This window comes from Jatropha curcas, chromosome 2, assembly GCF_041381405.1.
Source record: "Jatropha curcas cultivar XTBG-Jc1 chromosome 2, XTBG_Jcur_1.0, whole genome shotgun sequence".
Lineage (NCBI taxonomy): Eukaryota > Viridiplantae > Streptophyta > Magnoliopsida > Malpighiales > Euphorbiaceae > Jatropha > Jatropha curcas.
Genome location: NC_143152.1, coordinates 1,034,261 through 1,061,897, shown reverse-complemented (window position 1 = coordinate 1,061,897; position 27,637 = coordinate 1,034,261). Strand labels below are relative to the sequence as shown.

The 27,637-nt window shown below is 32.6% G+C and overlaps 6 protein-coding genes across 7 annotated transcripts; 3 read left to right on the top strand and 3 right to left on the bottom strand.

Moving 5' to 3' along the window:
• Positions 1-522: 522 nt before the first annotated feature.
• On the bottom strand, positions 523-3,462 carry LOC105642294 (hydroxyproline-rich glycoprotein family protein). The gene is made up of 6 exons (XM_012227083.4): positions 3,261-3,462; positions 3,005-3,174; positions 1,870-2,012; positions 1,588-1,662; positions 1,424-1,498; positions 523-1,140 (listed from the first exon to the last, which is right to left on the bottom strand). The coding sequence occupies exons 1-6, from the start codon at positions 3,410-3,412 to the stop codon at positions 775-777; spliced, it is 981 nt and encodes a 326-aa protein (XP_012082473.1). The 5' UTR covers positions 3,413-3,462; the 3' UTR covers positions 523-774.
• Positions 3,463-7,264: 3,802 nt separating this feature from the next.
• Positions 7,265-10,961, top strand: LOC105642293 (ras-related protein RABC2a). Of its 2 annotated transcripts, XM_012227082.4 has the most exons (6): positions 7,269-7,786; positions 8,150-8,218; positions 8,701-8,766; positions 9,274-9,395; positions 10,087-10,215; positions 10,510-10,961. In XM_012227082.4, the coding sequence occupies exons 1-6, from the start codon at positions 7,648-7,650 to the stop codon at positions 10,630-10,632; spliced, it is 648 nt and encodes a 215-aa protein (XP_012082472.1). In that variant the 5' UTR covers positions 7,269-7,647; the 3' UTR covers positions 10,633-10,961. The 2 variants fall into 2 exon arrangements, with proteins under 2 accessions (XP_037494886.1, XP_012082472.1); XM_037638958.2 differs by lacking the exon at positions 8,150-8,218 and having other exon boundaries at positions 7,265-7,786.
• A 677-nt stretch (positions 10,962-11,638) lies between these two features.
• On the top strand, positions 11,639-13,894 carry LOC105642292 (ras-related protein RABC2a). Its single transcript, XM_012227081.4, has 6 exons — positions 11,639-11,842; positions 12,077-12,145; positions 12,237-12,302; positions 13,104-13,225; positions 13,344-13,472; positions 13,542-13,894. Exons 1-6 carry the CDS (start codon positions 11,704-11,706, stop codon positions 13,704-13,706), a joined length of 690 nt encoding a protein of 229 aa, XP_012082471.1. The 5' UTR covers positions 11,639-11,703; the 3' UTR covers positions 13,707-13,894.
• A 556-nt stretch (positions 13,895-14,450) lies between these two features.
• Positions 14,451-15,969, top strand: LOC105642397 (ras-related protein RABC2a). The gene is made up of 6 exons (XM_012227215.4): positions 14,451-14,624; positions 14,879-14,947; positions 15,063-15,128; positions 15,221-15,342; positions 15,463-15,591; positions 15,673-15,969. The coding sequence occupies exons 1-6, from the start codon at positions 14,501-14,503 to the stop codon at positions 15,823-15,825; spliced, it is 663 nt and encodes a 220-aa protein (XP_012082605.1). The 5' UTR covers positions 14,451-14,500; the 3' UTR covers positions 15,826-15,969.
• A 181-nt stretch (positions 15,970-16,150) lies between these two features.
• Positions 16,151-18,802, bottom strand: LOC105642290 (Ankyrin repeat family protein). The gene is made up of 6 exons (XM_012227079.4): positions 18,530-18,802; positions 17,368-17,459; positions 17,191-17,269; positions 17,001-17,095; positions 16,545-16,640; positions 16,151-16,469 (listed from the first exon to the last, which is right to left on the bottom strand). The coding sequence occupies exons 1-6, from the start codon at positions 18,696-18,698 to the stop codon at positions 16,389-16,391; spliced, it is 612 nt and encodes a 203-aa protein (XP_012082469.1). The 5' UTR covers positions 18,699-18,802; the 3' UTR covers positions 16,151-16,388.
• A 2,013-nt stretch (positions 18,803-20,815) lies between these two features.
• On the bottom strand, positions 20,816-22,077 carry LOC105642289 (zinc finger protein ZAT5). The gene has a single exon (XM_012227077.4). The coding sequence runs from the start codon at positions 21,770-21,772 to the stop codon at positions 20,930-20,932; it is 843 nt and encodes a 280-aa protein (XP_012082467.1). The 5' UTR covers positions 21,773-22,077; the 3' UTR covers positions 20,816-20,929.
• Between the last annotated feature and the right edge of the window lie 5,560 nt (positions 22,078-27,637).

Genomic DNA, 27,637 nt, shown 5'->3' with positions numbered 1-27,637 from the left:
GGGGGGAAAAAAAATCAGGGAGGCTGGGTGCAGAAATCTTTTTCATTTCTTGAAGATAATGTGTTGCTCAACAAAGCAAGTTGGGTGACTTTCTTTTTTTTTCTTTTCATAAAAAGCCAAATGGCTAAAGCATTTTCTTTTTCCAGAGAACTTCCACAATACTTGGTAAATGGATACCCTTTTATACAATAAAGCTGGAAGCCCTTCATTTAAAAAAACACAAGAAAAGAGAAATAAACAAATAAAGAGAACTATAAATTCTCAAACTTTAAGGTCAAACAACAAACAAGGCCAACATGAGCAAGAATAATCGCATATTACCCCCCCAAAAAAAAAAAATGAAATGTTAATTTATTACTCAGAACGGCGACATTGCACAACAGAGTATTTTACTTTTATTGCTCTTCATCACATAGTAGTGATATATCTTACTCTTGGAATATTTTAAAAACCCAACTCATCCTGATTAAAGTCTGGTTCAAAATTGACATTCAATGTCATCTCCCCCATTAAAACTGACCATGATTCAATACTAAATATTTATATTTTTTAGTCCCGAATTCGATGAAAAAAATGTATACATGCTCTTTTCGTTAAGAGGAAAATCACTAAATATTAATTGGATAAATATTACACTCGAGTTCTGGCAAATTCCATCCACTCCTCGGTAGCTGGTAGCTGGCTTAGACACGTACAGATGTGCTCACAAACATTCAGAAGGCTATGAAATCCAACCAGTTTGGGAGGTGAAGCTCAGACACATAAAGCCTGACCCTACATCTGTTGTGGAGGCATTGGAGGCATTGTTGGTCTAACCTGAACACCAGGAGTGAAATTTGCCATTGTGCCGCTGCCACCAGGAGGTGGAGGGGGCGCAGGTGGAGCTCCACCTGGAGGCATAGGCCTAGGACCATTGGCCATGGGAGGAGGAGGAGGAGGGGGTAATGATCCAGGTACCGGCAGTGGTGGTGGTCTAGATCCTGCTGGTAATCCTTGGGGTGGAGGTGGTGGTGGCGGTGGAGCTTGGGGTGGTGGCGGCAAAGACCTTGGTGGGACACCGGGAGCTGCTGTGCCATTAGCTGCAGGAGCAGATTGAGGTTTGTTTGCCTCTAGTGGCTTGGTTTTGAAATACAACTGCAACTGCACATCAAAAACATTTCAAGTGAGACAACTGAACAGTAAAATGAATAATTTTCACAAATAACATTGTTGTCTTTTAGAGAGCCAATCTAGTAACAAAAATCAATTAATGGGGTAAAGTTATTCCAAAAATTGGATTAAGCCTATAGGCAACCCGAGCCAACTCAATGCATGTCAAAATGTTGTAATAAAAAATATAAACATAAAAATTATATAAAGATGGCCAAGTTTGCTCCATGTTTTACATGGGTAGGAAGCGATCCAAATGCACAAAAAGACCAACCGTGAACATCTTTGAGTCAGGATCCCAATGTGAGAAGAACTTAGGAGTGGATTTATCAATTTCTGTGCTTGGAACCTGAAACGCAAACAATCACAAATGTTAAATTTCTTAAACCCACTAGAAGAGTAAAATCAAAAGCCTGCATTTAACTTAAATCAATTTACCTTGAAAGCAATGATCTCATAAGGTTCTGCTGCAAATAAAAGATACTGGTATCTCTTGTCATAAGGTTGCACTTTCTACATCCACATTCATAGAAACATTATTAGTATTTCAGAGGGTACGAATAAAAACTGAGAAAGAAAACAGAGATAGAAAGGGGAACAGATATCCAAAGAAATAAGTGTAAATCAAATAACATTATGGGCGGAAATTCAAGTGTAATCAGCACGAGCATGCTACAAATATTTTGTTACTAATTCAAAAGGAAAATTAAAAGAAAATACCTGCTCAAAGGATGACATAAACCGGTGTCTTGGCTTTGTATTGTCTTCTATCTCAGGATATTCAATCTGAAAGAGAAGGGATCTCTGCTTTGTCTCTGGATCAAATTGCTTAGTCACCCGATATCCAGGCCTACCAATTTTAACTGCAGACAGACCAAAAAGAAAACTATCTTTAGTTTAACTTCTAATAATCACATAATTGACTTGCAGCTTTGCAAGTTCCAAGTAGTAATCCTTGTTCAGGAGGATAAAATGAAAAAAAAAAAAAAATTAAATGTAGTCAATATATATGTAAACACAGTCCCAAGTTCATATGCACAATATTTAAGCTTCAAATCAGAAATCCCCTACCTTGGTTCTAAATCAAATCTCCTACACACACATTGATTAAGACATCAAAGATCAATCAAAGTTCTCCAACCAACCACTAATTCATATCTTAAGTCAGTAAATCAATAAAATAAACCAACAAACTGATTATGAAGAAATCATGTGCAATTACTGCCCTGTTCAAATAGCAGAAATGGCTGACAGCTCTATGTAGTCTTATTGCAAAGTCCACATCCACCTACTTAAGCTAAAGAACAAAACTATACAATATTCGATTCCAACACAAAGCCTTTGCGAGTGAACAATTGCATATTGGAAGCAATGCAAAACTCCATACCATTTATATCCCACCAAGACAAATCTTATCCTAACTGAGTAAGTTCTGCCCATACTCTGTGTAAACTCCTAGCAAATGCTAATAGAACCGGACAAAAAAAATGATATGTATGTCCATCACAGTTAAAAAAGATGGATAGAGGAGTCAACAGTTTTTGAATACCATTCACTCATTGATTGGATGTATAGAACACTACCTACACTTGGTGTTGGCAAGAAATCTTCTTTCTAATTTAGGCAAATTAACCTTAAAGCTAATCTATGGGCCTTAAATTTAAACTATGCAATTCTATCACATTATATGTCACTGAAATTCCTAATTTCACTATCCAAACATATATTCACCTAAACCTAGCAATGGCCATTAGTCAGAAACCCCAATTGAACAAGCAAATGAACAAAGATTTAAAATAATAATAATAATAATAATAATAATAATAATAATAAAGATAAGGTAAGAGGAAGTTGCCTGTCTTGCGAATGTTAACTTTGCGTTTGTTAGGTTGTGGCAGAGCAGGAGCCTCCTTGGCCTCACGAGCAGCTCTCTTGGCCAAATTGGTTTGGTGTCGTTTTCCTTGAGTGTGAGCCAAGTAATTCCCTTCATTGTTGTGTAAAGTCAGACACAGCTTACACTCGTAACTACAAAATTAAACTCCAAATACAATCGCGTCAATTAAAACCAACAAATCACTCATTATTATAGAGAGAGGTCTCACTATACGTACCTGCCAAGATGGTTGCGCATAAAATAAGGATCTTTGGCAAGATCGATGGTTTCGAGGGCGAGACGGCGGAGACGCTCGCGACGGTCGATAGCCTCATTCTGTGCCGAGGCGGCGCCACCGCTTCCCGGCTTCGAACCCCAGTCTCTGTCCATTGTCTATTTCTCTCTCTGCGATTCGATGATAGTCAGTAATTTAGATTTTCGAGGGTTTGATGAGATAAAGTATTTAAGAGTTTGGGCTAGGCGGTGACTGGCCCAAAATTAGCCCATTCTTTCAAGTTCTAATCCTAATTGAAGCCCAAGTCTTGCCCTTAGTCCATTTGGACTTTGATCCATTTATGTTTAGCCTTCGAAATAAATAGATTTGTGTTCTTCTTTTTTTTTTTTTTTTTTTAGAATAAATAAATAGATATGCTTGGAGTGCATTGAATCTTCATATTTTGCTACTCTTAAAAAAAAAAATTTTTCATCCAAACACAGATAATTCAATTTTCTTGTAATACTTCTAGAAATTTTATTTTTTTGGATTGCTTGTTTTAATAGGTGACCGTATTAAACAATTAAAGAGTGGATATCCTCTTTATTATTTTTATATTTATTGATAAAAAAATTTTCAAAAATTGGAAGTTTTTATAATTCTAAGCATTTTATAGACTTACAAATCAAAAATTTCAATTTTACAGCATTAATTAAGCAACAGGCCAAAAATAGGAATATGATAAAACCAAACAAAAATGAAGTAACTAATCAGTAAGAATGACAAGACATTCAAGGAAGGCAAAAGCAAAAATTGTTTGTTGTTATCCAGGAAGCTTCTTTCTTTCTTAGCTATGCCTATAATAAGATCTTTATAATTTGTATCTTTCCTTAGTCCAAAGCTACTCACTTTTTCTATATCTTTTTCATTAATGAGAGTTCTCTCATATGGGAAAAGGAAAGAATAGTGTTCAAAAATTAATTAATCATAACTCGATTCATATATGTTTAATCTTTTTAAATGGATAAAATCATTGCTGGAAGCGCGTTTCCATTGTAAACTTAATGTGACGCAAATAGAATAGACTTAGTCCGATGTGCTACATGTAAAATAAAAGTAGTCCTCTTCTAAGTTCAATGCTATTATGGTTATAGTAACATTTGTGACTGTTGCTATCACAATTGGTATAGTGAGTGATGTGCTTTCTTGGATTCTAAAGAAAGAGACACACAACTAACTCAACCAAATCAAGCTAACCAAAGGGGAGCAAATGCTTCTATTTTTGCAATTTTCTTCTTCTTCTTCTTCTTTTTCTCATTTGTTTTAATGTCATAGAAATGTTTTTGTTTTTATTACTCACTATGCATGTGATCTTAATTTAAGCATGATTGTCAGTCAATTTGGGAAGTAAGCAAAGGCTATTAGATAGATTACTAAAAGCAATTCTCCTCAAAGTTATAATCAACTTAGTTTTTTTCTTTTTTCTTTAGTGTAGATTACCGGTATCCGAATCTTATTAACACGAATCGTCTAATCTGACTCGAGCTTAGTCACAGTTAAAACTCTTCACCTCTCTCTGCAGATGTATTTAGTGGGATGAAACTCGAGAGTTCTTTCTAAATGTCCAGCATGCGTCGCTAACTGAGCCATAACGTTTTTTCTTATAATTTATTATAATGGATATTGTGATTGCGTCCATTAATCAAAATTTCTATATCTGCATTGATCTTCAAACTAAGTTTTCAACCAAAATCAAGTTTGTTGCATTCTCTCTTGTATTTAACCAAATTACCACACATTCAAAATTATTAGTCTTAAAATACTTTCCAACTCAGCGGTGGATCTAATTTATTTTTCCATGACCAATATAAAATTTTTTGAAAAAAAAATAAAAAAACGTAAATAAATTAAATTTAGTATATTAATTTAGACACAAATATATTATTAAAAAATTAAAAAGCAAAACAATCAATTGATCCCTATTTTTATAAGATGGATCCAACGTTATCCGAACCAGTTCGAAATCGAAATTTCATTAATATAAAAAAGAGAATTAATTTAAACTCCAAACTTATAAATTAAAATATCTATTTTCTTTAAAATTGTTTACTCTTTGAAGGATATGTACATTATCACTACTCATATCAAATGAATCTCATTTTACTCTTAATTTTTTTTTTTTTTTTTACTTATTTTGAAATGCAAACACATAAAGAAATAAAAGATGGGTCTCTATAAGCTTAGGGTTTTCTCTAATTTTGACAACTGGATCTCAACCATTATTATGATTTGCTAAATATTACACAAAGCTTTAATTTTTATGGGCACACCTTTGATGATTACTATGCAATTTTTTTAACAAAAAGAAAATAAAAACTCCACATGCTAATGATAATGTCTAATTACTTTTCATACAATATTTTTAAATGACTTCATGTGTGTATTATTTATTTATTTTATTATACTTAAAAAAAATAAATCTTTTTCTCAAACTTTGGGCCAACAAAATATCATCAGCAAATCAAATTGATAGTTGGACCATTTGAGTTTAAATAGATATAATTAACTATGGGTTGCTCATTGCTAACCTATTTGCAAAACAAAATAATTTTAGGCACCATCTACATGGACTTGTTCTTGAAATAATACAAATATAAATTTATTTAAGTGAAAATTATAAAATCATTAATATAAAATTCAAATTCAAATACCCTTTAATTTTAGATTTCTTAATTATCCAAATTAAGTGCTAAAGGATGGAATTTCATCCCTTAACTCCTTTTTTTTTTTAATAAAAGATGCAAATTCTTTCTAGAATTTATTGAATTTTATTTCTTATATCAGAATTTAAATAAATTATGCAGTCAAAAATAACTTTTTGTGTTGTAATTTATTTTACTAGAATTCAAATTAAAATTTTTTTTACAAATAACTTAATTATTAAGTCTTAACTAATTCATTGTTTCTTAATGACTTGAAATTCCTAAGTTTTTACAAATATCTTGATTCTTAAGTCTTAATAACTATTTCTTAAGTCTTTGGGCCTTATTTTAATGCGTATAATAAAATAACAAGAAATAAAATAACTATTATAAAGTATATATTTAACTTTAGATAAAAATTTCTATTTCTAATATTTAGCTCGATTTCAATTTATTTAAATATATTTTTTATGGTAATTAGATCAAATTGAATCAGTTTGTTCAATTAGAATGCAGTTATTACAAACTAAATTAACTATTTTTAACTTAAAAATAAACTCAATTAATTATATATGATAAGCGAGCAAAAATCGAAAACTAAATGATTTTTTATATCAAATTGTTAACCGAATTTCTAAAATATAGTGGCTCGTACCAGGTAACAATATTGAATATTCACACATCTTTTAACATGCTTAAAACAAATTTGAGGAATCTTGTATGCTAGAGATTTAAAATCATCAAGAATTAATTAGTAAAGAAGAAAAATATCAAATTATATATTTTATAATCTTAATAACATTTATTTTTAAAAATATATAATAAACCATTATATTTAGAAATTCAATTAAAATTAAAGATTACAAACTTATTATTTCATGGAATAATATAAAACAATTGTTCTATTTTTTTTTCCATTTCAGATTATTTTATAAATCGAAAGGAAACTCTTTTTTTAGAAAATCAATTATTTTAGAATTTGAATAATTGAAATCTAAAACATACCATCTCCATCACAAAAATTGAAATTGCAATAATTCCATATAGAAGTTAATCCAAAAATAGGTGACTTTTGGTTCCAAAGTATATAAATGAACCCTAAAGTATAATCCCATTAGTGCCCATTGACCCCAACAGGTTGCCTAATCTTTCGCTGACAGTGCCTGCTTACCAGATGGTCGGAGCGTGTAACACACGCATATGACACCCGCGTGGGAAACTAAGACCAAAGTACGACCCGAGTTTGGACAAAACACGGGAGTTCCAGGAAAACGGCATCGCATCCTGACAATATGTATAAATGAAAGAAAAATCCAAACAAGTAAAGCATAACGTTGGAGTCAGGTGTTCCTCTGCAGTTATAGCCGTTTTCTTTAGCTTCGCTATCTCAAAAAACAACGTTGATGCCATTACTTTTGCTCTTTCTTTATTTATTTTGATATTTTCTCTTTGCTTTTTATCTCTCTCCGTCTCTTTATATACATAATAACATACATTTCTTTTTCCCCGTACTTCTTGGAGAGAGAGAAATGACCCAGGAAGTCTTGATCATCATTAAAGACAACGCATATACAGAGATTTGAGAGAGAAGAAATTTGTAGTTTGAATTTTCGTGAAAACCCATAAAAGGGGATAAAAAAAAAAGAGAGCCTCTTGCTGTTTTTTTTTCCTGTCTCCCTTTTTTTTTTTTTTCTGTCGGGTATTGAATAATGGGATCATCTTCTGGGCAAGGTGGTGGCTTTGATCTCTCATTCAAGATCTTGTTGATCGGTGATTCTGGGGTTGGTAAAAGCAGTCTTCTTGTTAGTTTCATTTCGAATTCTGTAGAGGATCTTGCTCCCACCATTGGTACTTCAAATCCTTATCTCCATTTCTCTAAATTTTGTCTTCTTGTTTTATGGATTCTGAGCGTTCTTGCTTGAAGTATTGCCTTTGGATCTCTTTTGAGTTGAAACTTATAATTTAAGCTGTTAAGTATTATGATAGCTAATTAAGAGCTTTTTGATGGGTTTTGCTAAATTTAATTTGTAGATTTTCATTTTTGACTCATGAGTTGTATTATTAGTTAAATGTCTTTATCTGTGAAATTTGCATTTACTTTAAATTGAAGGGAAAAAAAGAAAAAGTGTTTAGTGATTGCTGCATTAGGTTTGAATTGATTGATGCAGTTGAAAAGATGGATTTTTTCTAATATAATTATCCATTGTTAAGGTGTGGATTTTAAGATCAAGCAGCTAACAGTAGGTGGGAAGAGAGTGAAGCTTACGATTTGGGATACTGGTATGCAATCTTATATTTCAATTTCACTTTTTACATCTTCAACTGAGTATAATGTCTCTACTTTTTATCCTAATAAATAGAGATAAAAGCCTGCATTGTCAAAGGAATTCTTTTTTATATATCTTTCATTTTTTTTTTTCAATATGGCCATCAGTGCAACAGTGAGATATTGAAAGTGAAACAAAAGCTTGAGGAAAGCTATTCACTAGAAGTCAGAAGTTGATTAGTGACCACTTTACTTTTGCAAAACTGCTTTAGGGGCAATTGTTTTGACTTTTACATATCGGATCCACTAAACTATGGTTATTTCCTGTTCTGAATAAATTATCCCATGAATTTTTCAAGGTTGTGTTAGTTCCCATTTGTGTTACAGTAAATGCTTTGTCATTTATCTTGGTGCCTACTCTTTTCTTCCACTGTTCTTTCAGAGTGGAAATTTATTAATGCGTGACTGATATGTAAAATTATTACTTTTTTTGCAGCTGGACAAGAGAGATTCAGAACATTAACTAGCTCTTACTACAGAAATGCCCAAGGAATCATTCTTGGTATGCTACCAAGAGTATGAATTCTTGTCATCTGGATAATTGAAAATTTGTAGTTCTTGCAACTTATGAATAATTATGACTTGGTATAACCACTAATTTCTTATAGGGAAATAAAAATGTGTTAAGGTTGAATCTGAGATGGAACCTATTCATTAATATTTTAAAATATTGTATATTGCCATAATTACGTTGAATGTAAACAATTATATTTCCATGTAAGACATGGAGAATGCTTATGCATAAAGTTCTTTCTTCTTTTATGAAATATTCCATATTATTTTAATGCAATGCTTATAGCTTTACTAGATAGATAAGGTTCTTAACTCAGAATTTTGGCATCCTAGCTTTTTGAAAAAGGGGGGAATAGTTGCTCTCATTCTAATCATTGTAAACTATTATCACCCATGAACTTGATGGAAGGCTTCACAATTTTATCTCAAAATGTCAGACCAATTTCAGCATATGCATGTCTACCAAAGAATGATAGTCTCTTTTCTTTAATGGCAGTTTATGATGTGACGAAAAGAGAAAGCTTTACAAACTTGTCAGACGTGTGGGCTAAAGAAGTTGAACTATACTGCACAAATAAGGACTGCGTAAAGATGCTTGTTGGGAATAAAGTTGATATAGTAAGTTCTAATTCTCTGTTCAAGAAGAAACACCAAGTATTTTTCAAGTGGAAATATTAAGTTCATGGAAGAATAATAAATCATATGCAGAGTTCACTTGGAAATTGGAATCCAATTGAACTTGCTTTCTAAAATCATCAGTTGACACAATGTCCTACTGCACTATGAGATGCATCCTACAACTTCTCTGCATGCTCTAGCACTTTTGCTTTTATGTTGGAAAAGATTTGTGCTTGACCTCTTGTTCAATAGGCCGAAATTTGCTTCTCACAGAATTTTCAATCCGTCTCTGTCCTTTCCCCTGTCTCTAGGAGATCTAGGAGTGGTATTATATCAATCCAATTTATTCTATGAACTCGATCGTTTGATGATCACCTTGTTTAGTACTCCCTGGAATGTGCTGATTCAAAATTATGGAAGATTACTATTTCAATTTGTCTCATTCAGTACTCCAAGTCTTCATATTGCATTTTATTGCACCTTTTTGTGTCTTGGGCCAATAACATGCATAACTTTTGTTTGTTCAAACCTTCCTATTTTATTAGGCATGAGATTTGTTGAGTTGCAAACCTCCTTATTTTATTTCCTCAACTTGTTTCACCTCTCACCCGCAAAATAAATTTGTAAACAAGGGAATAGAGAAGGGTGAAGACTCATTGTTTATTCTTGTTCTACTAATGTATGATTTCAGGAGTCCGAAAGAGATGTAAGCAGAGAAGAGGGAATAGCTCTGGCAAAAGAGCATGGATGCACATTTTTTGAGTGTAGTGCTAAAACTAGAGAAAATGTGGAGAAATGCTTTGAAGAACTGGCCCTCAAGGTACTCTTTCAAATAACATAAAATCTCTGCTACCAGATTACACATCAGTAACATATGTTATTACATGCAGTGAATTATGTATCATGGTTTCAATTATGGCTTTGGCAACTCTTTTGAACAGATTAAATCATTACATTAACTACCTTAAAATATGTCTTTAAGGGCATAAAAGAACCACCACAATAACAAAAATATGTGATCCAAATATTAAACAAGTAAAATTGCTGCTATAGTATCGATGATAATTTTGGTTCCTACTTCCCGATTCTGACAAAAACAGCATTTATCTCACAGATAATGGAAGTTCCCAGTCTTTTGCAAGAAGGCTCTACTGCAGTGAAGAGAAACATATTAAAGCAGAAACAGGAAAACCAAGCACCTACTTCTAGACCTAGTAGCGGTTGTTGCTCTTCATAAGCTGCAAAAAGGAGGCATTTGTACGAAGATGGCATGTAAAATGAGTTCCCCTTTAACACATCGTGAACAGATCATGTATATGATAATTGCTTTCCTTGTTTCTTACTTTGTTTTTCCACTTCTGTTATGATCATCCATCCCTGAGTTGCCTTGATCACTTCTGTATTATCATTCTGGGAATACAGGCACTCAAATAACATGTGCTAGCTTGTGTATAAGTGCTTGCCTTTGTTTTTATTGGCCAATGTTATATTATTCACTCGTGCTGTAAGAACAAAATTTATTTTATTCTATTGATTAAGTTAATGTGAGCTTTTTATCCTCATAAATTCTGTTCTTAATTGGCTTTTTTTTTTTTTTTTTTTTGGGGGGGGGGGGGGGGGGGGGGAAGCTTGGCTCTCTAATTTGAAAATTTTTTCTTGGCCTGCTAATTTTTTAGAGTTTGACTTTCACCCAAATTAAAAGATGCTCTAAGCTCTAACCAGTAGTAACAGTAAATAATTATCTGCACGTATCAAAATATTGTGACAATCTTATAAATTATTATTTTTAACTGATTTTTAATATTACAATCCAACAACAAAAAATATATAAGATGTTGAAAATTATTTAAAATTAATCATATGAACTTCCATTATTACAACACTAAAAACACTCTTTCCTTCATAAAGAATACTTTGAATTACATCAAAATTTTTGTTAAGCTAATATTCAGGATTTTGAAGTTTGCAAATATAAAATTAGAGAGAAACAACTAAAATTGATCTACATATATACTTTTCATATATATCATTATTTATACTCATCTCAGAAACCTTGAGAGAAAAGAATATCAGAAACGACATTTTCCAAAAGAAAAGCATCGCATCTAAACTGTAAGAATCTAATGTAGAAAGACGCACACAAAAGAAAAGCAGAGAACGAGGTCGGAGTTCTTTAGCTTCTATCTCAAGAACAGCATAAATACCATACGTATATATGCTCTATGTTATTTGTTCTCCTCTTTATTACTCCATATATACAAACACAAAAAGATACAATTTTGTGTTAAGAGTAAAGATATTTACAAAAATGGGAACACCTTCAGGACAAGGCAGAGAGTATGATCACTCATTCAAGATTGTGATGATAGGTGATTCTGGTGTTGGCAAGAGCAGTCTTCTTGTCAGTTTTATTACCGGTGTCGTTACCGATCTTCCCAACACACTTGGTACTCTTTTTTTCACCCACTTCAATCTTCTTCATGCTAGAAATTATCTGCACTTGCAGAAACATATACTTTCTTGGGAAATATTCATTTAGAAAAAGAGTTTTGGTTGGTAATTAACCTTTAATCTTTTTCAGAATAGACAGACACTCGATCACTGAATATTAGGCCGTGAATAATATATACTATATATTGTCATTGAAATTATTCCTTTGTGTGTTTTGTTTTTGCTTCAAGGTATGGATATCAAGATCAAGCAGATAACAGTGGGTGGGAAGAAATTGAAGCTTCAAATTTGGGACACTGGTTTGCTATGTTAATTAGTTAAAATGAAGTAGATTAAGTCTTATGAATTTGAAAATCTATGCATGATTAGTGTTTAATGATTTTGTTGCAGCTGGACAGGAAAGATTCAGAACAATAACAAGTGGTTACTATAGAGATGCTCATGGGATCATTCTTGGTATGTTTCGGTTAAATGTTACAAATTTAATCCATGAGATACTTGAATTTGAGTGAACTCTTCACTCCATTCTCGTATTAATTTTGAGATTAACTAGATTACATCTAATTTCATATCCACATCTTTCAATCATCCTTACAATAAAAAAAAATAATAGTACATGATTCGCTGCCTAGTTTTTAGCATTATGATATAGGATGCACGAAAACTCTTAGTCATGGGCGTTTCTTCGTTTCTGAAATGTTTTCCAATATCCCAATTCCTGTATAAAATATTGTTTCCCTATGTAAAATTATATTTTAAATGTCATTTCCCATATTACTTCGGGGTTTCCATCTTTCATCGTTTCCGTTTCCGTTTCTGTGTAACATATAATATATTAATATCTATATATATTTTGAGGTAACACAATAATCACAATATTGAGATATATGGATGATGGTTCATGCAAGATTCCCCTTTTATTTTACAGCAATAATGATCTTAGCATCAAAGCCTTTTAGAAAAATAGGGAAAGGTGGTGCCTTCTTTTATTCTTCTAAACTCTGCAGTAACAAAGAACCATTAATTTTTTATACAATAACTATACATTAGAATCTGAATCCTCTGTTTTCGTTATGTTCTGTTCATGGATATATCCATACTAATGCCAAGAAACAGTATATCTTTTGCTACAACTTTGTAAAAAAGTTGATGAAATTGCAGGCAGCTGTTTCTCTTCTTAGAATCTGATTTTTCTACTATAAATTCTTTTTAGCACAAGTTTGACTACAGTTAAGTCTCTGTTGTTGCACATTACAGTTTATGATGTGACACAAAGACAAACCTTTACCAATTTGGCAAACTTGTGGATTAAAGAAGTTGAAGTGTACTCCACAAATAAGGACTGTGTTAAGATACTTGCTGGAAACAAAGTGGATAGAGTAAGTTTTTTCCATTCCATCATTCTTTTAGTTTCTTGTTTAGTTTTCTCAACAGCAAAGATAAAAAATTTAATGCAGGATTAATAAACTAAAAGGGTAAAAATGTGTATGATTTCAGGAGTCTGAGAGGGTTGTCAGTAGGGAAGAAGGTATGGAGCTAGCAAAACAGAATGGATTTTTGTTTCTGGAAACAAGTGCTAAAACTAGAGAAAATGTGGAGAAATGCTTTGAAGATCTGGCACTCAAGGTACCCAAACAAGAACAGATTAATACATAAATGGAAGAGATTCTGATGTTTCTATAATTTGTGTTGTAGATGCTGGAGGAATTAGAGAAGAAACGGCAGGAGGAACTGAAGCAGAAACCAGAAGAAGCAAAAGCGGTGGTGGATATTAATAAACCAACACAGAAACCACCAGATAATCCAGCACCATACACAGGACCACCAGGCGGAGGTGGAGGTGGTGGTTGTTGCAGTTAAGGGCTGCAAATGGAGGCCCTTAAACATATATATATACAAGCAGAAAGTATATATCAATAAAAGAAAGTAGAGACAAAGTATAGACTTAAGTTCATGTAAATCTATTTGCCTTTCATAATGTGAGCACTTTGGCTTATTGTCTCATCATGTGAATATGAAATATGAAATATGAATTTTTTTTTCTATTATTTAAAATATGAAATTTTTATTTTAATATTTTTTTATTCTTATATATTATAAATTTTAACATGTAAATAACATAAAAATAAATGTAATTTTTTAGAAATAAATGGACTTATCTTAATTTTTTTTGCAATTTTTAATTTGAAACTAATCTTCCGTGCTTTAATTATTAAAAAATTAAAACACACTTTTCTAGATAAAAAACACTAATAAATGCGAAAGGATTCAAACTCGAGACTTCTTACTCCTTGTATTTTCTAGGAGAGATAGAAAGACTAATCAACCACACCTAATTAGCTGATGATTATTTCTATAATAATCCAGAACTCATAATTTAAAACGAACTTAGAATTTAAGAAAAGAATATTAAATTTCCACAAGAACGGCTTAGCATCTTAATTACTATTATAAATAAGAATCTAATACAGTAAAAACGCATAGAGAAGTGGAGAACAAGGGCGTAGGATGGTTCTTCCTTTAGCTTCTACACTAAAAACAGCATAAATACTTTTTTACCGTTGCTTCTTATTAGTTGTTCTCCTCTTTATCACTTTATATACACAAACACAATAAGATGCAAGTTTTGTGTTAAGAGTAAAGGTATTTTGAAAATGGGATCACCTGAAAATGATCACTCGTTCAAGATTGTGATGGTAGGTGATTCTGGTGTTGGCAAAAGCAGTCTTCTTGTCAGTTTTGTTACTGGTGCTCTTACAGATCTTTCTGACACAGCTGGTAATTAAATATTTACCCACTTCAATCTTTTTCACTCTTTTTTTTTTCACCCACTTCAATCTTCTTCATGCTAGAAAATTAAATATTTATATATAAAAAAAAGATACTGTTAGTAATTGATCTTTAATCTTTTTCTCCGAACAGACATGAACTCGATCATTGAACAGTAGCCTGTGATCATGCATATCGCATTTCATTACTACACGATAATATAAAATGTATAGTCATTGGGATTATTTTAATTTTGCTTCAAGGTATGGATATTATGATCAAGCAGATAACAGTGGGCGGGAAGCGACTGAAGCTTGTAGTTTGGGACACTGGTTCGTATATTTACATTCGCACTGGCTAGTTTGCTACATTAATTAGTTAATCAAGAAGATAACTTAGTTTTAAGGATTTGCAAAATCAAGATTAATGTTAATATTATTGTTGCAGCTGGACAGGAGAGATTCAGAACATTAATAGGTTCTTACTATAAAGATGCTAATGGGATTATTCTTGGTATGCTACTTTATAGTACAAATTTCTTGCAAAAATGGTTGTATTTGGGTTCTACTATTTCTAATTAAGTTTCTGTTATTATAAATTTACAGTTTATGATGTGACACAGAAAGAAACCTTTACCAATTTGGCAAACCCGTGGATTAAAGAAGTCGAACTCTACTCCACAAACAAGAACTGCATCAAGATGCTTGTCGGAAACAAGGTGGACAGAGTAAGTTCTTCGTTATTTTGATTTCTTGTTTAGTTTTCTCAAGAGGAAAGATAAATAATTTAAAGCAGGACCGGGTAAATACCTAAATTTACCAAGAGGGTAAATGTTATATGATTTCAGGTGTCTGAAAGGGTTGTCAGCAGGGAAGAAGGTATGGAACTAGCAAAACAGAATGGATTTTTGTTTCTAGAAACAAGTGCTAAAACTAGAGAAAATGTGGAGAAATGCTTTGAAGATTTGGCACTCAAGGTAGTTCATTTCATGAGACGGCCAAAACAGAGTTATATATAAATAAAAGAGGTTCTGATATTTCTACAATTTGTCTTGTAGATTCTGGAGGAATTAGAGACGAAACGGCAGGAGGAACCGAAACAGAAACCAACAGAACCAAAAGTAGACATTAACAAACCACCAAATAATCCAGCACCATACACAGGACCACCGGGTGGGGGTGAAGGTCGAGGTCGTAGATGCTGCTTTTAAGGGATGCAAATAACACATAAATGAAAGTACTACAACTACACATCAATAAAACAAAGTAGAGACTGCAAAGTTATAAAGCTCCATTTGTTCCAGAAAAAATAACTTATTTTTCAATAATGGTAAAGGTTATAATAAATTTGTCAATATCCAGAAACCTAAGCATAGAACCATAGGCAGTGTGTGCAGTCACGTTCTTTCACTTAAATACATCAAGTACATTTGTTTCTGATGTGTTTTAACTGCTACCATTATCATCAAGTCGCCTTGGGTTAATCAATGTATAGTAATATTATAGCTCATGTAAATCCATTAGCCTTTCATAATATGCAATACGAAAGAAAAATTCTTTTTAACTGAAAAAAAATTTTCATATTCTAAAAATGGTAGAATAACATCTTAAACATTTTTATGGTGTTGCCTAACTCTACAAGAGAAGCCAATAAAACCATCGGCTTAAAAAGAGCAATCTACTAAAAGTATCCAAGGGTGCTGATCACCACAAGAAGTCTCACTCTTAAGGTGAAGCATGTCCACCGTAGAGGGGAATGCGCCCAAGTTATAACCTACTGGGATAGAACAGACCTAGCAGCAGATTCCAAAATTCTCCTTGCGTCTGTGTCTGGATCTGGTAGCTCACTTGGGTTCTGCCAAAAATTAACTAATCAGTAACAAAGGTGACATAGGAACAAAATTGCCAAAACAATCAATTTGATGCTTACCTTTCCGTATAGGTTTGTTGTTGTCACAGAAGCTCCAGAAGCCAGAAGTAATCTTATAACATCCACGTGTTCACCTCTTGCTGCATGGTGAAGAGGCTGCCAAAGCAAACAAAGTTATCTCATGAGTAGAGGACCAAAGAAAAAAGAAGAAACTACTTAAGTCCACCTACTGTCCACTGAACGGTCATTCTCAACTGTCTTAGCCTGTGCCCTAACTTCATATCAAAAAAGCGAAAAAAAAAAAGGTTAACTAATCAACCCAGCATCAGACTGGAATATTTAACAAGAATCAACCAAAACCAGAATTAGCTGATATTTTTTTGCACCTTTTTTCTTACATCCCTCTGTCTCTCTCTCTTCCAACTAATGGTTTAGTTTGATCTATAATGAAACACCCCCTCCTCGGCACCCTCTCCCTTGAAACACAAAAACCATTCAGTTTTGGTGAATACTCACAGTATCACCCTCAGCATCAACTGTTTCTAACATTCTTCTGACAGTCTCTGTGCTATTGGCACTATTCAGCAGCAACTGGACTATCTCTAGAAAACCTGCAGTAGGAAGAAAAAATTGAAAAATTAAATCCAATCATATATTCCACAGGCAATTTTGAACAAGATGCTAAGAATCAACCACTGTTGCTTACCCCCTGCACAAGCATCATGCAAAGGAATTGCCCCATCTTCATCCTTAACCTCCAAATTTGCTCCCCTTTCCACGAGTAGCTAGATTGAAAAGATTGTGTACGTGTTACATTGTTCTTTAATATAACAAAGCAGTACAATACCAACAGCAATAATAGAAGAATAACACGAGGCAATACCTGGACACAGGGTAAATAACCATAGAGACAGACCAGATGAAGTGCTGTGTCCCCATCCTCTACTGCCTCGTCAATGCTTCCATTCAAATTATCTACACCAGAAAGAAAAGCATCAGACAGACACACACACCCCCACCCACCCACCATCACCACCAACAACTACTCCAAGTGGGCATTAAAATTCCCACAATGATAAACCATACTAGCAGCTGCTTATAAAACATTTATTTCCAAAGAGTTTTATCTTTCCTCAGTCTGGCAAAATGAGTTTCATGTTTATAACTAACAAAAATAAAATGATGATGGGCAGGTAAAATTTATTCAGAAACATTCAATTGAATCCTATACCATTCCCATTCAACAAGTTACAATCCAAATAAATAAAGTGAGTTATAGGGAAGAGGACAAAAAACAATATTACTCTTCAGCATGTCTGCATGTACCCTATAGATTTTTATAAACTCAGTGCATAATTTGTTTCTTCTAAATTCTAGAACATGTATTTGGCCTTTGATAAAACAGCAGAGTCACATAGGAAGCCAGGAAAAGGGATCATAGGATTTACGATCTTTGACCCCTGTAAAAGGACAAAGCAACAGCTGAATTCTTACAATAGGCCGTGTTCAAACCCACTCTCCTTAATATTAACATTCCAAAAACTCACTATAAAGCTTCAATTTTTTCTGTACAGTGTACGCATCTAGTACAATCAAACGTTACTATTGCCATAGGTAAGCATTAACTTATTACATTACATGTTTTAATAGGTTAACTATCTAATAATAATCAGCACAAACAAACTCCTAATCAATGGACACAAATTCTAGTGCCCGTTAACCTAATCGCGAGCACAATAGAGAAAAACAAAGAGGAACCGCCTTGAAAAACATATCCAGTTGCTCTCAAAAATTGGAACAGTATACAAATTAATAAATCTCTCAAATAACATACAAATAACCCCAATTCAAATAATCTAACGGAAACAGACTCTCTACAAAAAGAATAGGGGAAGGCTTGGGATGCTTCGTGCACTCGGTCGCCCCTATTGTTATAAAACCTAGGGTTTCAATTTGAACAGACTAAAAGCACAAATATCAAACTAAAAGAAAACAAAAGCCATGTAAAATTAATAGTCATAAAAGAGAAGAGTAGTGTTACTGACCCAGAGCTCGGCGAAGGGCGTCGACATCGCCGACCTGAGCGGCGACGGCAATGTCCCGGAGATGAGGTGGAGTATCAGAATCGAGGTCGGTCAAACCATCCTCTGAAAAAAGAGCATTGTCTTCTTCGTTCTCTTCCTCGTCTATCAAACCATCGCGATGCACCGCCATGTCAGCGACCTTCGTTCTGTAGTGCAGCGTACTTCAACTTCGTTTTGTTTAGCGATGTACTCAAAGCAGGCTTTGGCATTTTATACGAGTTGAACTTGAATCCATTAGATTCTGTACTCGTTACGAGATTTCTTTTTATTATTTTTTATTGATATTTAAATTATTACAAAAAATAGGAAAAAGGCTGAACCGAACCGCCCGAACCGAACCGCCCGATACAGTGAAATAAAATTTTCCTTTACATGGTAGACTGATACTATTAGAATTATGGGCTTTGCTGTGTAATTGCTTTCTACTGGGCCTTGGGTTTGGGCTCTCTATGTTTGTTGAGGTCTACTCTATCCTTCGTTCAATCTTTGGGCTTTCTGCCCCTTGTGTAATGGAACCACAATTTTCTGAAACTTTTTTTTTTTTTTTTTTTGGCCACAAATTAAGATTCTGTTGTTCATAGACGTGAAAAGTTTTTTAATTTGAGTTTGAAATTTGTATTTTTTTATTCTCAATGTATGAAAAATATGAATTTATTTATCAAAATTATAAAAATAAATAAATTGAGATGCTTTCACTTCAATGTTAGATCATTTTTAAAAAAATAATTATGAGTTAGTATTTGAATTTTGTTAAATTTTCTGTTTCAGAGTCTCAACGTTATTTTCAAAATTAAAAATTTTTTTATAATTAGATGCAATTGGCTGGGATTTCTTACCAAGACATCAAAAATCAAAATAGATATATTTTGCTCTATTCTTTAACTTTATTCATTTCTTTAAATACATTAATTTCTTTCTTTATTTCGATTCCTTTCATTATTTTATTGTTTATTTTGATTAAATAAAAATAATAAGAAATTTTTTGAGATTTTTTTTAAAATATAAGGATATAAGATAATAAAAAATTTTTAAAAATCAAGAAATAGAGGTGAATAGAAATATACTTGGTAGTGATCCAATAATTAATGTATGTGGGTATGGCTTTAAAAAAATAAAATAAAATAAAAGAGGTGACACACGTGGCTTTTCAACACTCACTTAATATTAACATACCCAACACACAAAAAAATAAATAATAATAATAATAATAATAATAACATGATTTCCTCCTTTATTGTCTATCTGTTTCTCCGTAACTTAATGCAAAGAAAGTGAGGGACAAAACAAAAGAGAAAACTTAGGTATAAGTTGCCTTATCTTCTTGTCCTCTCTCTTAACATCAACCCATGAATGGTGGCGTTATATTTTACTTTATGACAACACACGTTTGTTCAGACCGTTTAGGATATATGTCCATAAGATCATATAAATTAATGTGCTTCGTTGGCATGTAAAAGCTGCTTAGACTTTACACTTTGGAATTTCAGGTACGTACCCATATTACTCAAGTTGGATATGCTGGAATGGACCAAACACGAGTTATTTACCCTAATCGAATTAATGCATATGTGCTTTGAACACATGAATCTCACTTCACTTTGCATTCTTTTCATAATCTCATTTGGTGTTTCTTAATTAATTTTAACTACTTTGCCTTAATTATGATTAGGCTAACTCACTATGAGTGTGGTAAACCAACTCACCAAAATGCACTTTTCGAAAATTTTAGGTTCAAAGTGCACTCCGAATAAATGAAGTTACTTACCATACTAATCACCGATCAAAACAGCGGTAGTTAATGGATGATTTATCTATTATTTAAAGGCATACATATGCGTGTATATGGTATAACACGGTGAGTAAATGAGTCCAAGTGGATGCATAAAAGAAGACAACAGTTACCCTAATTTGCTTTCATCCGTTTATTCATTTATTTCCATTTGTCACATTAATGAAACAGACTGACAAAATGGGAGCTTTTTTTAGCTTTCTTGCAATTTACACATGAAACAAGAAACAACCTAATCCACCACTTTCGGTTGTGGCTTTCATGCTGCCTAACTCATCCAATTCTTTTGCTTCTTCTGCATGTTCCTCTCACTCAAATCCAAAAAATACGATAATTTAGTAATCAAATTGAACTTTTATTTAACCCAAAAACAAATATAAATTCGGGCAATTCTGGAATCGTAATTAACTTTAAAAATAGTAGAAAAAAAATTAATTCAATTTCAATCAACAAATTAATTGAAAGAATGAACAATTATACATGAATTATATTAGTGATCAATGAAGTTGATGATTAATTAACATTGAGTAAAATAATTCCACAAAAGGAAAACGAGAGTTGGTGCTGTATGATCAGTAATGACAATCAACCAAAGAAGAAGAAGAGAATACAAGAACTTGTTCTTTTGAAGCAAAGTGAAATTTTGATTCTCTAATATCATCTTCTGGCGCAGGAAGATTTAGGTCTAACTGTAAACTATTTCTTGGCTTTTTAGCTTCTTGCAACTCAGTTCCCAAACTCATACTCATCTTCATCGAATTTGAATTAGTATTACTAGCAAACGCTGCCCTGTGCCGCCTCATATGACCGCCTAAAGCCTGACCGGAGGAAAACTCAGCGCCGCATATAGAACATTCATGAACTTTATTCGATTTTACGTTAATATTGCTATTACTACTAGCAAACAAACTTCTGTTTGGTACTATTTGCAATGAAAGCGCTACTTGATCATCATCTTCTTCAAGAAATACTTTCTTTTCTTCATTGCTATTTTTACTGGTGTTAGGTTTTTTATGACTTGCTCTATGGCCGCCAAGTGCTTGAAACGATGGAAAGCAACGGTTGCAAGTCTTGCACTCATAAACATAAGCCTTAGGAGAAGAATAAGAAGAGGCAGGAAGTTTAGGTAAATTTTTTTGAGTACCTTGAGCCAAAAGAATCAAACAATTCGCCATATCTTCTTCTTCTTCTCCTCCTCCTCTGCCGCCGGAAAATTCTATCGAGGTGGCTGGAGTTGAAGAAGATAATGACGTGTTGCTCTCAATTATTTCATTTGGCGCAGCTCCACCACTAGACGATGAGCTAGAAGTCACAGCTAACCGGAGCGGTGACACTGCCCTTTGTCGCTTAGTTCGTTTTCCTTTGGTGATTATTTCTGTAGACCCCATCGCTAATTCTTGAGCTTCGATAACCATTTATTAAAGAAAGAAAAGAAAGAAATCAAGAAAAGGTATAGGTATAGAGTTATCTTTCAAAAGTAACCGTGGATTTTCTTGGTACAGGCAGCTCTTGATTTTCCAATCTTGGAAGTTTGCTAAAGAGTGTGTATATATATACATTGAGAAAGAAGGAGGTGGATATAAAGGAAGATGCAATGGGAAGAATGAGAAGGCGAGGAAAGGAGTGAGATTCGGTTGGCTTTGAAGCAAACCCATTACTTTTTCTAAACGATTCCTTTCTGGAGGATTGGTTTGCAAGCCTGGAACCACATAATTTGCGCTTTCTCCCCTTTTTTTACTCCTTTTTATTTTATTTTATTTATTTTTGCTTATGTTTAATTCTGTTACTAGTCTTTGTTGTTTCTTTTTATTTGCTTGTTACACTTTCTATACTACACATTTTGACCTAATGTCTAATTGTAACTTAACCATTTCAATTAAACTTTAATTAATATAACTAGTGTTGGTTTTTTTCTAGTAATTAATTAACTTATAGTTTTTGGTTGTTACAAATGTATTTATTTACTATAATCCATTCGAATGTCATTTAATACATGGGTTAAATTAGCATATTTGAAGTAAAGTAGTAATATCTCTTTTACTCCTAATAAATTCTCTCGGTTTTCTCACTTAATAGTGAGAAATAAGGGTTTCTAGAATGTAAATAACATGTTTATCGAGAAGGTAACTGTTGCGCGGATTGACTTGCTTATTATGTTGAATCAACTTCCCTTGGACTAGATGTTCTTGAAGATTATCCTTCCGGTCTTTATTCATGATTCATCCATGCATGATGTTACTAAAGTAGCATAGGCAAGGTTCTGTATGTAAAGAAATGTTTAGTATGTCAATCAAGTGTGGTCTGATTGAGACTGATCGTCTCCAGGTTTACTGTGTTATGAGAAATTTTGTCCAAGACTGGTCCGAGTTTGGAGTTGTTATTTTTGAATGTAAGCTACTATTAGTCCAATTGCCTAATGTCACCTTGGCTTGGATAAGAAAACAAACTAATGATGTAGCTCATGTATTGGCTAAATCAGTTCCTCGTGAGGCTTGTTTTCAAACTTGGGATATTGTTCCCACTTGTATTGCTCGTTTTTTCCTCTAAATAATAAAATGCCCAATATTTCAATGTCAAAAAAAAAAAAAAGTGTTGTCTGATTAGTCTTTTTACCTCTCGTAGAAAATGTGAGGAGTGAAATATCTCGATTTTAAGTCACATCTTCACCATAAAAGTTATAAGTAATTTGGTAAATATTATTCGAAATGGAGGACACCCCTGTTGTGTAATCCAAAATATAATTCTGGTTTTTATAATTGCGTGTTTCTTGAAAAGAAAAAAAAAATGTCTAGCATGACTACTAAATTTTTAGAATCTTTTAATAAAGATTTGATGTTTTTTATAAGTGGGTGTTTCTTGGAAGACCATTAAGCATGTGATTTTAGTTGATTGCTAGGAATTATGGACTAATATGGCATTAGACACTAAATTAAATAATAAGAGAGTTGACCCACAACAAGTTCACATTCACATAGTGCACTAATTACCTTATTGGAAATTAAAGACAATGACCCAAAAATCACGCCGACTTTCTATGAACCAATTATTTGATCATTAGCTTATACTATGCTTTACCAATCATTAGGGTTTGTAATCACTAAAAAGGAGGCATGAAATTATGACACCTTCAAAGTTCCTTCTTTTTTTCTTATTCTCTCATCTACATTACAGTTGTAATTGAAATAGTCCAGACATAGGCACAATTGCCAGTAAATTACCCATCTATGTTTAATTTTTACTCTATACAAAGGAAAGAAAACCGATAAATACGTAGATAAATCAATAGATATAAAAACATTGAGCCGGCATATTTATAAATGCATGCAAGCCAATTCATTGTCTCAACGAAAGACTTATTTAAAAAAAAAAAAAACGTTTTTTGCAGTATGATTTTAGTAATGATTATGTGTGGTTCATGTTCCCATGATCGTATAAATAATCATAAAAAAAATGTAGCCATGTATGTATATTGGTGTCGTCTTTAGGACATAATAGGTGGACATATTATTCTATTTTTGAAGTAAAAAATGATTATAACACATCCATATGATTTTGCTTTCTTGTGATACATTTAAAACTGGCTGATCGGTCAAATTTTTTTCTTTCTTAACTACAGATATCTCAGCCCACTGAATTAGAATTAAATTTTACTTGTATTGAATTGACCCACTAAAGAGTAAAGTGCTTCTAAAGAGTATTTACTCGATCTATAAAAATCGAACCCTCGAGGTCAAATATTAACATCAATTATTCAACTGAGTTCAAAGGGAGTCAAAGAAGTAAATGCAATGGTAAATTAAATCTTTAAAAGAAAAGGTAAAGAAACTTTCTATTTATTTGTTTAATTGAGAGAGGTTGCGTGGAACGTTCATCCTATATATTTTAGATTCATACAATATAAGAAGACATCATACGGCTGCAAAGAAATGAATAAAGAAAAGATAGGACGGTGGCCATACAAGTTAAGGTATAGTATATGTTTCATGAACTTAATTAGAAAAGAATGTATTAAGGATATGGAGATTCTTGGAGTAGAGAATTATTTGGGGTCTTTGTGAGAGGCACGTAAGAGGCAATATATGCTAATGCCAGCATCACCTCTAGCTAGTTGGGTACCCAAATAAGTAAAGCATCATCAATGTTCTAATGATTTTTCTTTCACTATTTGTTGTGGATTTGGTTGGTGAAACGTGTATTCTCGACTCATTGGCCATGACTAAATTCTGCTTGTACCGAGTCGGTCCATTAAAGAGTAAAACACTCCTAACGAGTATTTATTCCATATGTGAGGATTAAGTCCTCGACCTTACTTAGTTGTGTTTGACAACAGCTTTTTAATTAGTTTTTAGCATTTTGACTAAGTGTTATTTTTTATAGTCTTTGATAATATAACATTTGAACTAATTTTTAAAGGTTAAGGTAGCGTCGTATAAAAAATTAACTCATATAACGTTTCATGGAAAGCTACTCAAACATCTAATAGTTAAATGCCACTAAAATAACTACCATTTATCAAAACAACTAATTTACCAAACAGATCTTTAAGGGAAAAGAATATCGAACTACTTATTCCAAAAGTGGATTTGGTTGGTGAATTTAACATAATCAAAACAATATATTAATTGTTCTTTGCTTGCTTGATCAACTATGTTTTTGTTTCCTTCAAGTACTGTTCTACTACTACTTCTCTTCCTTGTCTTCAAATGCATCATCTATACATAACACACATTAAATAATTATTAGTTTTTTTTTTTTTTTTTTTTTGTCTTTTAAGCTTAAATGATTAAATGCAAGTATCTACCTGTTAACAAGTTATATGATTTCAAAATTTAATCTCCTTCGCAATCATAAAATGTAATGATTTTTTTTGCCCTTTCAGCAATTGCGTTAGTCTTTTGTATGTCTATTAAATCAAAATCAACAATGATGACCTGGAATTCCTTTTTTTGTTTCCCCAGTAATCAACAGACATATGGTTGGCCAGCTTGGATCTTTACTTTCCTCACTTATTTTAGAAAATTAATAATTAAAGGCTAAACGACAAACTGGACAACCCACTAATTAACTGTCTCCAATAATCTAGGATTAGTCTTTCTCTTCACATTAAAAAGAACTTATACTAAGATTTTGTTTCTCTTCTAATTTTTCTTAATTAATTTCAATTAATTATTGTTTTCTGCACAATATTATATTTTTATCTATATATAATATATGGTTTTCTACACAATAATTAGGATTAATTATGAAACACATTGAATTTTATGTTTTTGAGATTGTACATGTGGATTGGTTTACAGGCAGCTTCAAAGTACAACCCCAAAATCTTTTATTTTTACTGAAGTTGGAACCCAAATGTCTATGTCCAACCCAATTATCCAAATGGGTATAATGATTAACTAACCTGTTCAAATTTCTATATTATCTGGATTGGGTCAGGTACATATCCAAACTTGTAGCTTAGAGCCCAGCTCCAGTATTTTGACTGACTACAGGAGCTTTAGACAATTGGACTTTATCCAAATATGTAATTTCCTGACATAGTTGACAAGCAAACAGTGGGTTCGGTTCAAATCAAATCAAATCAAGGTTAAAAATGTAAAAACATAACTTTTTTGACTGGAATTGAATCAAACTGAAATTGACATTTGAACAGAACCGAATCTAATAGAATAAGAAATTTTTTTTATTAGTTTTTATTATTTTGAATCAGTCATGAGTTGACCAACTAGTTTCTACAATCTGAGCCAAACCACCAATATGTTGATTCAAACTTACAAAATTAAATCACCTTTGACCAAACATACTGAATCAAATCAAAATGGTTGGTTCGGTTCGATCGAATGTTTTGTATACCCTCAAGTTGGGTAATAAGTCCAAGCCATTGATCTGAAATAGACCCGGCCAAGGTGTCAGTTTGAAACTACAATTGAACCGATTTTGAATTGGTCAGGATCCTATTGAATCAGAAACAAAAGTGAACTGGAACCAATTTAAAAGATTTCAATATTGGTTTCTACCCTAGCTTTATAAGAATCAGAACCCGGATAGTTTCAAGCTAAACTTCTCAATTTTAATATCAAACCAGAGCTAAAGCCGTAAATAAGTCCCGCTAAACTCAACTCGATAAAAATATATTCGAACTCAAATTCTACTCAAATTACTTTAGACTTGACCGGAATTTCAATTCGAAATTAGAATCAAACTTGATATCAAATTAGACAGAATGTATGAAACTGGAATCAAAATCAGAACATCAATCAATTTGAAAAGTTATAATACTAATTAAATACAGTCCTTTAAAAGTTTTAATTAAGGTGACAGTCAAATGAAATCTTTTAGCTACTTCGCTGAACCAAAACCTTGGTTGAAAAATAAAATAATAGAATAAAATAAAATTTCGTGCCGACTTGGCCAAAATATTTTATTAAAGCAGGTACAGCAGCCGCAAGCCATGGAGTCTTGACTACCTTGATGTAACTTTTGTGGTACAGGTGGAGGAAGTAGTCTCTATCCTTTACTGTTTTTTTTTTTTATCATTATTCATATCACAAAATATTTGACGATTGGAATTGTTGATATCTCCTTTTCATTTTCATGGTGATAAGTAGATAAATAGATGGGTTCTCATTATCCTTTTGGATTCTTCTCCATGAATAAGCCATTGAAAAGCTTGTGATTTCCTTCACTTCACCACGTTTCGTGAGTCACAAGTATTATTTTCATCGATTTTTTTATATATGAGATCCCGAATGAATTGGAATAAAATTATAGACAAAAAAAGATTCGAACGTGGGATTTCTCAATCTTTATATGCTCTCTGTTATATTAAACAGCTAAATATTAATAAAACAATTATCAACTGATAAAATAATTAATTTTGCGGAATAAATAATTAATTTTGAAATAATAATAATAATAGTAAAAAATAATTAGAAAGACCATGTCGCAATAGTAAATAATGGAAGGGGTCACTCTCTCGTCTATACATGGGCCCCGCTTTTCCCAGGATATGCTTGAAGGTGGGCCTGAACTAGATTCTTCTAATCCATCAATAGTTATAAATTGGTCGGTCCACTAAAAATGAAGTAACGAATAAAAAATAAAAATAAAAATGTGAAAATTCACATCTCATAAATAATCCTTTAAGAAATATTTTTCTTCTCAATCTGCTTTCTTTTTCCAAAGTCCATAGCATCGGTGCCAAAGATTTCACAATTTTTTTACTTGTCGTTTAACTTGTTATCTAGAAAAACAATTTTCTAAAAAAGGTGCAGGAAATT

Bases quoted from the DNA above. Each gene is read 5' to 3' on its own strand.
- LOC105642292 (XM_012227081.4), top strand. From the start codon at position 11,704: ATGGGAACACCTTCAGGACAAGGCAGAGAGTATGATCACTCATTCAAG. The intron at 12,303-13,103 runs GTATGTTTCGGT...TGCACATTACAG, and splicing joins TGCTCATGGGATCATTCTTG to TTTATGATGTGACACAAAGA. The intron at 13,473-13,541 runs GTACCCAAACAA...TTTGTGTTGTAG, and splicing joins TTGAAGATCTGGCACTCAAG to ATGCTGGAGGAATTAGAGAA.
- LOC105642293 (XM_012227082.4), top strand. From the start codon at position 7,648: ATGGGATCATCTTCTGGGCAAGGTGGTGGCTTTGATCTCTCATTCAAG. The intron at 8,767-9,273 runs GTATGCTACCAA...CTTTAATGGCAG, and splicing joins TGCCCAAGGAATCATTCTTG to TTTATGATGTGACGAAAAGA. The intron at 9,396-10,086 runs GTAAGTTCTAAT...GTATGATTTCAG, and splicing joins TTGGGAATAAAGTTGATATA to GAGTCCGAAAGAGATGTAAG.
- LOC105642294 (XM_012227083.4), bottom strand. From the start codon at position 3,412: ATGGACAGAGACTGGGGTTCGAAGCCGGGAAGCGGTGGCGCCGCCTCG. The intron at 1,663-1,869 runs GTATTTTCTTTT...ATGTGGATGTAG, and splicing joins TTATGTCATCCTTTGAGCAG to AAAGTGCAACCTTATGACAA. The intron at 1,141-1,423 runs GTTGGTCTTTTT...TTTGATGTGCAG, and splicing joins CTGACTCAAAGATGTTCACG to TTGCAGTTGTATTTCAAAAC.
- LOC105642290 (XM_012227079.4), bottom strand. From the start codon at position 18,698: ATGGCGGTGCATCGCGATGGTTTGATAGACGAGGAAGAGAACGAAGAA. The intron at 17,460-18,529 runs GTCAGTAACACT...TTTCTGGTGTAG, and splicing joins CGCCCTTCGCCGAGCTCTGG to ATAATTTGAATGGAAGCATT. The intron at 17,270-17,367 runs GTATTGCCTCGT...TTTTCAATCTAG, and splicing joins GTTATTTACCCTGTGTCCAG to CTACTCGTGGAAAGGGGAGC.
- LOC105642397 (XM_012227215.4), top strand. From the start codon at position 14,501: ATGGGATCACCTGAAAATGATCACTCGTTCAAGATTGTGATGGTAGGT. The intron at 15,343-15,462 runs GTAAGTTCTTCG...ATATGATTTCAG, and splicing joins TCGGAAACAAGGTGGACAGA to GTGTCTGAAAGGGTTGTCAG. The intron at 15,592-15,672 runs GTAGTTCATTTC...TTTGTCTTGTAG, and splicing joins TTGAAGATTTGGCACTCAAG to ATTCTGGAGGAATTAGAGAC.
- LOC105642289 (XM_012227077.4), bottom strand. From the start codon at position 21,772: ATGGTTATCGAAGCTCAAGAATTAGCGATGGGGTCTACAGAAATAATC.